This window comes from Xenopus tropicalis, chromosome 5 (genome assembly GCF_000004195.4).
Source record: "Xenopus tropicalis strain Nigerian chromosome 5, UCB_Xtro_10.0, whole genome shotgun sequence".
Lineage (NCBI taxonomy): Eukaryota > Metazoa > Chordata > Amphibia > Anura > Pipidae > Xenopus > Xenopus tropicalis.
The window spans coordinates 102,380,458-102,390,797 of record NC_030681.2 but is presented as its reverse complement, the minus strand read 5'-3'; the positions used below and the strand labels follow the sequence as shown (position 1 = coordinate 102,390,797).

Sequence of the window (10,340 nt, the reverse complement as noted above, 5' to 3'; positions counted from 1 at the left end):
AACTTTGCCTGATTGCTTATATTATTGCATTCACTGTCACCACTGTAATACTTAAACAGTGTACTGAGATGTTACTTTTCAGTTGCTGTATAAATAAATATACTTTCTAAAGAATTCCTGGCGCCATTACTCTTCATCTTAATTCACACCACAACCTTTCTGATAATCCTCTCACTACAAAGAGAGAGAGAGCCCAGCCCTGAGTGAAAACCCCTGGTGTGGCCTTATACTGTCATAATAGTGCTACAGAAAAAAGAGGCGTTTCAGTTATTAATTAAAAATAATACTTTATTCTTGGAAATTATAAAAGGTCAGATGAAAAAGTGCAATTCATGTACTGACATCCAGAGTTTGACTCCAGGTTAAGTCATTAAAGGAAAGCCATCATTAGATATATTTGGTTGGATGCATTATTATACTTTTCTGTCTTTCTTCTCAAATACATTCTATTGAGGTATATTCATTTTACTGTAAACAATCTGATGCCTGTTTCTACTAGAAGGAGAATCAATACTGCCAGTTTTTTGGGGGGGAGCCACAACATGACTTTTTGGCACTTTTTGTTTTTTAGATGTCTTTGCTGACTCCGTTTTAACAATATCTCCGTTTCTGTATGAAGAAATTGCTTCTACAACCTACAAAGAGGTTCATACAAATATTAATGCTGCACTGACTTCTTTGTGCAAAAGCTTTTGTCATTATAACATTCTCTTCCTACTAATTGTAATTATACATTCGCTTATATTGTTCACACTCTAAGACAGAGGTCCTCAAACATTTTTACCTGTGAGCCACATTCAAATGTAAAACGAGTAAGGGAGTAACACCTGCATGAAAAAGTCATAGGGAGTGCCAAAAAAGTGCTGCTGTTGGTTATTTGGTAGCCCCTATGTGGACTGGCATCCTACAAGAGACTCTGTTTGTCATTACACCTGATTTTTATGCCACCAAAACTTGCTTCCAAGCCAGGAATATAAAAATAAACATCTGCTTTGAGGCCACTGGAAGCAACATCCAAAGGGTTGGGGAGCAACATGTTGTTCTCGAGCCACAGGTTGGGGATCACTGCCCTGACGTAAATGAAGTCTAAAATAGTTATGGAGCAACCTATTATAACACTGTTTCTGACCTAATAGTCTTTATATAAAGAACATATACATTTATTAATAAACAATAAATAATTTTAGGATGGCTAGCCATTATTAAACAGTATTAAAATAGAGGCAAAAGTCACTGTGAAGACACATCACTCCATGTGTTTGGTTGCACATGTATAAATATGTATTATTTATAAGAACTAATTGGTTCTGTTATTATTCTCTCGCAAGCCGAAGATCCATTTCCAGTGAAGGCCTCTGAATCTTTATCTAAAAAAGAACCAAAAAAAACCCCAATACATTATATTTTTAAAGGACGTTCTCATTCATTGTAATAAACACGACCAAGGCTTTAACTGCTTGAGCTGTACTTTTATAGCCCTACTTACATCATACTCAAATAATGGTGTAAAAGAGGTACAAAGAAGTTTAATTGGTATGCAGATTTGGGATCTATTTTCAGAAACATCCAGCAGACTCTGAATACTGGCAAGGCCATTCCACCAGGTTATACAGGTATGGGATCCCTCCCATTTTAATCAACTAATTCAAATATTAAAAAATGTAAAACAGTACCTGTACTAGATCCCAACTAAGATATAAGTAATTCTTACTGGAGGCAAATAAACCTATTGGGTTTATTAAATGTTTTTAATGATTTAAAGTATAGAAATCTAAAGTACGGAAATACCCCTTTTCTGGGAAACCACAAAACCCAAACATTCTGTCTAACAGGTCCTATACCTGTATATAAATAAAGTAAACAAAAACAAGTGACATCACTAAGCACCAATTAACTGATGATTTCACTGTTAACTGTGAAACTCTAAGGATATATTTCTAGGTTATTTATGATGCTAGTGTAAGCAATGTATCTAAGGCAGCAGCCCCTTACCCACTCAGCGCTTACATCTTTGGCAGTCAAGAGGGGGCTACTTGCTAGTGCAGAAAGCACAACTTTAAAAATCAGAAAAACAGCTTTTTGCCACACCTTGTAACTGGCCACTTACTGTCATCTGAATCGAGGTTCTCCCATTGGCTCTTGGCGGGAGTGGCCCTGATATATATATAGGCAGTGCCGGGCCTGGGCAGCTCGGCTGGCCAGCTCGCTCACAGCACTGCCCCTCTTCCATCGCATTACCCTACTCTGTCAGAGCGCACTCGTTGACAGGCGCGCGCTGGCAGCATAGAGGGGAGTGCGACGAGTGAGCAAGAATAAGCACGACAACTGCGCTATTGGCATAAAGAAGCGGCCTATGGGGGGACAAGGGCATGGAATAGGGGAATAGAAGAGGCATGTGCCTAGCACCCCTCAGCATTGCGCCCTAGGCACATGCCTCTTCTGCCTACCCCTGGTTCTTGCCCTGTATACAGGGAATTATTTACCCCTTATTGTAAAATATAAAGATATTAGAAGTCCCCAAGGAGTTTCATATTTGTATAAAAGCATTTAGTCGTAGGTTTAAAAAAAATACTTAAAAAAATTAAAAGTAATTTAGAAGTTGCTACTTTCCAATTATCTGTAGATAACCTGACTACATGCAATGTTAGAAGAAATACATTACAATACCTGGGGTGTGATTGGGACTTTATCAAAGCCAGACCAATATTTCAGTTCTGGATGACCGGATAGTCTTGTTTCTTTAAGGTCAGTAAATGCTGTATAATTAAATATGCATGTTACAAAATAGTCAGAAATAAAAAGGCAATAAAATATTGTGCAATTTTTCATTATCATCTTTGCAAAAACATTTTCAGCAGTGCATTTCAACATGTGAAGATGCTGGCAAAAGGTATGAGTATTTATATGCAATACACATCCTGCTAATGTTCCTCACTCAAGAAGAGGATCTAAGTTTTCTTTAAAAGTCACATCTCATACAAAAAATGAAGAATTCCATACTTACAGTTGATTTGCTTTAATCCCCAGTAAAAGTTCACATCATTGCTGAAGAGAAAGATAGCAGTTTGGTATTGTTACATTTAAATCATTTGCATGACCTATCCCATGCCCCCCCTCTCTTATGTTTTTTGTGCATTTGTAAAAATGTGACACGTTATGGAATTGAACTTATGCCCTGGTATCATGTAATGTCATTTACTTACAATTACTATTCGAGAAATGTTTCATAAACATAAGCAATGGGTATAGAATCAGAAAGACTTTCGTAAATGCATTAGAGAATTATTAAGTAAGAGTGAGTGTGAAGTTGACTTGACTATTGGATGAATATGTTCATATTTTAATAACATGTTAGAAAATGTTTAATTGCAGGTACTGGTAGGCAGCAATGGAGATGTGAGAAAGATAGCTTTGCTCCTGTGATGGAAAAGAAATGAAGGAAGGAAATTGTGGGAATAATCAGCATACAGGGTGGTATTGAGAAGCAAAAGAAAAATTAGAGAGAGAAGTGGAAACTAAGTTTGTCAAGGACTGGTTAAAAAAATGAGAATTTTGCAGTGAGCCTTAGACTTTAAAGAGAGAAAGTTTGTTAAAAAATATTTATATGTTATATATAGTTATATGTTTGGGTAAAATAAATTGGGCATTTCACATTTAGAATACTTGTCAACATGTAATAGGTAAAAAGGCTTATAATGTTTTCATTGGGGGCCTTTGCCACATGTCAATAAAATGTATATTTACCTGCATTCGAATTGTTTCTTCTTTCGACAGCAATAAACAATTAGGATTATAACAGCTATGATAACCAACAAAAATGCTAGTGATCCAAACAGAATACCAAAAAAGGCACTGAGGTTTATGGCTAGATTTTCACAATGGTCACCGTTTGTAGAATAAATGGAGAAGGTGCCACATCTAGGATGAACACAAAATGTAGTCAGACAGGCTAAGAGGGAGCATAATATACCAGAAGTTGCTTATAAGAACAATCAGGTATTTACCTGCACACTGGCCCATTCTGTTGGTGTTCACACACTCCACCATTCTGACAGTAATTCTGATTACAGGGAGACACACATATAAATCCAGCAGTTGAATACTCTAAAACATATCCTGAAAATCCAGTATTGTTGCAAACGAAGTATTGCTTCAGCTCATCATCAGACACTGGGGAAAAAACATTAGAAGTTAATGCATTAGAACTTTTTAGGGAGCATGGATGAAATTAATGGTATGCACACGTGCAAAGGGGAACAGAGGACATATTGCCAATAATTAAATGTTTAATTTTATGGACATCAATTATATACTATTTTGTTATAAGAAGTGAGATACACACTGCTTCCCAATTATGTAGATCAATAACCACCAGTGCTGGAACCTAGGAGTAGGCAGATAAGGTTTCTATATTGGGTGCTTTAATGGAAAAGGTGCTCCAGGTCTTTACAATTTTGTTTAAAACATCGTCACACTTTGTGTAGCGCACTGCTGTTTCAAGTAAAGTTTTGAGGTAGCAACGTAGACAGTGTATGGGGCTGGGGGATAATTTTTAAGGTTTGCTTTGGGTGGCAGAACAGCCAGGCTTGGCACCACTGACAACTTCTGCACCAAGTATGCCTTATTTGTGTACGTAAATATTATATTAGATATGAAAATGTGAATACCAACACTTTCCATTAGACTTACGTTTTGTGATGCTTGTAATGTTTTCACTGTAGATTTGCTCGAAACTGATAACACCGATCTGCCTTTTCCTCCTGGCAGTAAGGTGCTTATTGAATTCACCCACAATGCTCCCAATCAGATTGTCATTTAGGAAAGTGATTATTGTTCTGTTGTTGGTGTATGTGAACTTGGATGTGATATGGGACTGAGCTTTTCCATCTGTGTTGCTAAGAGTACACATAAACACTGATAAGTATAATGAAAAGAATTAAGTCATTCAAAATATTTTAAAATCTCATTCACTGATCACAGATACCCGTAAAATAATAGTTTCATTCAGACATCACTTCTCCTGTGTTGGTTTATAAATACATTTTGGTTATATCAAAGTATATGCAGTCATTAAGGGTCCATATTAATTCATTTGCACTGAGATTGCTTAGTTAATTAACCAGATAATCCAAATCCTTGGGAGATCTTTGATGGTTCGAATTAAAATATAGCAAATTCCCATTATGCCTTTGCACAGCCAGAATGCTCACCTAAACGAAACGCTGCTGATATTGTCAAAAGCCATCAGTTCTTTTAAATAAAGGGATGCCTGCAAATAGAAATAAACAAACTAAAAACATGCATATATTGTAACATTACAGTATTACATGACCCACGCATCCGCCTACACTTGCTCACACCTTACTCACCTATAAAAACTGCGTGACGATATCATTGTTGGAAATGATAATGGCCACAGCTTTATTTATAAATACAAACAGTGCATATAGATTAAATAAAAACTTGTAACATATTTAGTCATAACAATACATCAAAATAATAAGTGCAAACATTAACGAACCGGAAACACTGACCCCGAGCCCCTTGCCAGTCTGCCCTTCCACAACCACCCTGAGCCATGCTATCCTCCAGCCGCCAAATCCCTAGCTCAGAGGATAACCGCCACCAATCCGGGACCTATCCGGTCCCCTTTCTCAATTAGCCATGTCAGTACCCACCCAGCGCACCTTTCTTATTCCATCCACCAATGGTCACCCACCTTAGGGGTTAGACCATCCACTCTACCTGATCTGGCATTCCAGAACAAGCTTCCCTCCCCGGCAGACTGACAAGGACCCGCCAAAGCTGTGACAACTACCATGATGCCGATCATCCACGTCATTATCCTGTTTCTCCCCCCTTTCTAGCTAAATACTGTGTACCCTAACCCTCCAAGGCCACATGAGTGACAACTAGAAACATTAAAGTAAGTAACCCAATAGAACCAACCCCCAGCTAAGGAAGGGCGGGTGCTATCTTCCAAGATGGTGGATAGTCAGCCCTCACTACTCTCCTATATACCCTCTCCTCCCCCTTTTTCTCCCCCCCCCCCCCCCTTTTGCCTTGAACTGACCTATCCCCGCTAGTGATGCTGGGCTGGGTCATGCAGCCCCTCCTCCAACCTTGCTGCTCCGGGGCTAACATTAGCAACATCAGCTAAAAAAGCTGTTTGTTTTGTTTTTTTACTGTACAGGCTTTTACAGTTTTTGGCATGCTATGTATTCTATATTTATGCAACTATTGGTGTGGAAGCTTCCTATTCAGAATTAAAGGACATGCAAACCCCACACACAAAAATGTAATCAGTGAACAGCCTCTTTGAAAATTTTCAGTACCTGTCACACTGGTTGTCCAGAGGTTAATAGTAAGGCTGCAAAATCTCCTTAATCACTTAGATTTCCTTCTCCTCCTGTAACCCACTCAACCCCTCCCTCAGGAATTTGCTTTGACTTCTGGCTTGTGGGCATGCTCAGTTGTTCTAAGCTCAGATTACTAAACACCCCCCCCAGACTAGCAGCCAGTGAAGAGATGGCATTTCTGGTTCCCTTAGAAACTCAGCTCTAGCTGTCTGCTTCAAATTTTTTCTCCTATACTCAGCTTTACCATTACAGTGCTCTAACAATGCAGAACTTTTATCAGAGACAGTTGTGCCTGTGTGAGTCTGTATTCTTGATGAAATGTATGCTGAATAAGGGTCTGTGTATGTGTATGCTGTTTGCAGATTTAAATGTAACTGATTATGTATCAGAGTAAAAATGGCCACCGGGTGAAAGCTGCTATTTGCTTTAGGAAAATGTGATAGTGCTGGCAAACGGAGGGGATATATGCAGTACAAATGATGCCATTTGGGTGGGGGAGACGTGCCCAACTGATATACATTGTAGGCAAATGTAGGCTTTACATGTCCTTTAATACCTCCCCCTCCTGATGTCATACACATACCTTTGCAAACCATTCTAAATGCTAAATGTCTATTGCCTAGCTAACATATTTGAATGTGGCCTTTGTTTTCTTTTCTGTATAAAAGAACTGTTTTATGTTGATAAGTGAAGTTGGACAAGAAAACAAAAAGTAGATATCTGAGGATAATTAGCTCTTGTACAGATTTATCAAACATCTAATTCTAGTTTTTGAGTTTTTTTTAGAATTTGAAAAAACTTGCCAACTCCGAATGTTGGTATATTTGTTAAAAAAATCTCAAATCTTGAAACATCATTCATGTAAAAATGTGAAGAAACAACTGGAATGCACTGAAATCACATTTTACCCTTGAGTTTGCCAAGTTTCAATTTTGTCTTTTTTTAAATTTCAACTCTTTTTCAACATTTTTGGTTGAGTTTTTGTATTTAAAAAATTTGAGTTTCAAAAACTTTGCGTCAGAAAACTCTGCAAAAGATGTACCAAAATGATTTAAGAATAACAATACATCCGACCTTATTAGACTTCTGGTGCAAACAGCACTTCATAGTTCTGCTACTATGAGAGGTACTATGAGTGGAGTTTTGTGATTAGCAATTGGGCCATTTAAGTCAGAATTGAATTTAGGATACTATCATAAAGGAAACACCTTGTGAGTTAAGGAACTCACACCGGGTTTCTGGCCAAAATACTTCCTTAGTTTAGGTATTTTCCAAAGCATGCTTTCTAAAAATAGTAAAAAGTTCAGCAACTAAAAGCTTATGTGGGGTTTCCTTTATGACTGCTGAAGCCGAAAGGCACCAGAGGAAGATTTCAGAGCTGTTGTAGGGACTTAGGGGTGGTTCAGCTTTAGGTTAACTTTTAGTATGTTATAGAAAGGCCAATTCTACGTAACTTTTCAATTAGTCTTCATTATTTGTTTTTCATAGTTTTGTAATATTTGCCTTCTTCTTCTAACTCTTTGCAACTTTCAAAGAGGGGTCACTGACCCCTGCAGCCAAGAAACTATTGCTCTGCAAAGCAACAATTTAATTGTTATTGTACTTTATAGTACTTATTTTTCTATTTAGTCTGCAAAGCAACAGTTTAATTGTTATTGTCACTTTATAGTACTTATTTTTCTATTTAGTCCCTCTCCTATTCATATATCATTAGTTCATTGAAACCACACCCTGGTTGCTAAGGTAATTTGGCTGCCTAACAAAAACTGAAAAATTAAAAAACTACAAATAATAAAGAATGAAAGCCAATTGCTAATTGCCTTTGAATATTACTCTTTACATCATAATAAAGGTCAACTCAAAGGTGAACAACCCCTTTAAGGGACATATTTACTTTCACTAGATAAATATGATCTTGAAAAATCTAAACTAGTCAGCAGGGAAAAGTTTTCCCTGTAGTGAACTTTATTTTCATCCTTTAACAAGTATCCCACCAATAGTACTATGTAGTTCATTTCAGTTGATCCTCCTGCTGAGGTATTACCGTGTATTGCACATCCTGTTGCAGACGAGTATATTTGTCTGATGATATAGAAAGCCCCGAACCATTTTCTCCTTTTAGCCAAACGTTAATTTCGACAGTTCTCTTAACGATTTCTGTGGATGTCAAGAAAATAAAAATTTTGCGGACATTTTATATTCTCTCCTTTTTTAGGGGCACATTTACTAATCCACAAATCCAAATCCGAATGGGAAAAATTCGGATTGGAAACGAACATTTTGTGACTTTTTCGTATTTTTTGCGATTTTTTTCGTTGCCGTTACGACTTTTTTGTAAATTGTTGCGACTTTTTCGTAGCCGTAATGATTTGCTTGTATATTGTCGCGACTTTTTCTAATTGAGCGCTTGTAAACGGCGGGCAAACCTTTCAGACTGCATGATTTTGGAAGCCTCCCATAGGACTCAATGGCACTCTGCAGCTCCAACCTGGCCCAAGGAATGTCGCGATACTGAAGCTTGAATGAATCCGAAACTTTCGTACTCGGCGCGACGGCTACGAAAAAGTTGCGACAATTCGCGCAAGTCGTAACGCTTCAAAAAACTTACGACAATTTCCGAAAAAGTCGTAACGGCTACGAAAAAGTCGCGACAATTTACGAAAAAAATCGCGAAATACCGATCATTACGAAAAAAACGCATTCGGACGCTTTTCGGACATTCGTGGATTAGTAAATGTGCCCCTTAGAGTAACTGACAAAGGGAATTAGATTTATCAATTTTCCAGTTTGTGGGCAAAAAAACTTTTGTTCCATGACTGCATTTTTTAAAATTCTTGAGCACTAACATATTAACAAAAAAGACAGACATGTTGTGCTCAACACGTTACTTTTTCTTCACAAAGTCGCAAGTTTGAGTTTTCAAAAAATATTCAATTACACTAGCGTTTGTGGGTTTTTTTTTTAAGAATCTTTTTACAAATCATGGAAAAACACAATCTCGATTGTTGTTAATGACCCCCAAGTTAGAGGCTTGTAGAACAGTAACATTAACAGCCATTTAATTCCATCAGTTGTGTTCTTTGGATTCAAAAAATGAAGCAACAAACATTCAAAATAGTTCAGCTTTTTTCTCCTGAACCTATGTGCGTTAGCAGGGTTTCCTTTATGATTGCCTAAGTCCTAAGGCTGAGGGTCTGAACATAGTTAATAAAACTGCATTGACTGATTGAAGCCGCTTTAAGCACATCAAGGGGTATGGGTATCAATAGAAGTCTATCATCAGGTATCAAATAAAATAGCTATTTATAGAGCTGCGGTATTACTACTAACCCTGGGCTTCAACTTTTTGTGTAAATGTCAATGTAAAAGTTCTTTGTTTATAAAAGTGTAGCTGCCATAACTAAGTTTCGATTTAGGCCCAAATCCCCGACTTCAGTTACCTCGTGCTTGTTTTCTTCTGGCTACAATATCTTTCGCTCATCCTTTAAAACTAATCGCAAATACACCTCCTTTAAGCAGGTCTTATTCTCAATTAAAATTCACAATGTAATAATTGTTTTATAAAGAATATTACATTGCAAAATGCTAATTTATTTTAGGATTTTTTCACATTTACAACTTTGTTTTATATTGTCTACCTATAAGAATTCAAGGAATTTCAAATTTGATAGATCCCTTTTAATAAGTTACGTTTGATGACTCTTTTTAATCTGAATATTATACCTCCCTTTGGTGCCAGCGATGGCAAGAAAAGTTTTATACCCTGACATACCTCTGGAGGGCTCAGGTGCGAAACTGTTTCCAGCCAAAATGCATCTATCATCTGTAAACATTGGAGGGCACATGCAGGATGGAGTACACGTGGTTACATTGATGCTGCAAGTTCCACCATTGCTACAGAATCCGGAGGGGCAGGACACAATCATGCAGGTAGAAGATGACGTAGTTGTTTGCAGAGCACCTAAAATAAGGGAAATACAC

The 10,340-nt window shown here is 37.4% G+C and overlaps 1 protein-coding gene across 1 annotated transcript in view; it reads right to left on the bottom strand.

Annotated features, from left to right (window-relative positions):
- Positions 1-267: 267 nt before the first annotated feature.
- The window catches only part of LOC100485319 (mucin-4), a 42,441-nt gene continuing 32,368 nt past the window's right edge, over positions 268-10,340 (bottom strand). Inside the window, exons 30-38 of the mRNA XM_031902358.1 lie at positions 10,132-10,320; positions 8,404-8,516; positions 5,211-5,269; positions 4,690-4,895; positions 4,005-4,170; positions 3,745-3,918; positions 3,005-3,045; positions 2,668-2,756; positions 268-1,367 (exon numbers count right to left, since the gene is read on the bottom strand). Coding sequence (XP_031758218.1) covers positions 1,314-1,367; positions 2,668-2,756; positions 3,005-3,045; positions 3,745-3,918; positions 4,005-4,170; positions 4,690-4,895; positions 5,211-5,269; positions 8,404-8,516; positions 10,132-10,320 — 1,091 coding nt within the window. The 3' untranslated portion in view covers positions 268-1,313. The remainder of the gene's footprint in view (positions 1,368-2,667; positions 2,757-3,004; positions 3,046-3,744; positions 3,919-4,004; positions 4,171-4,689; positions 4,896-5,210; positions 5,270-8,403; positions 8,517-10,131; positions 10,321-10,340) is intronic.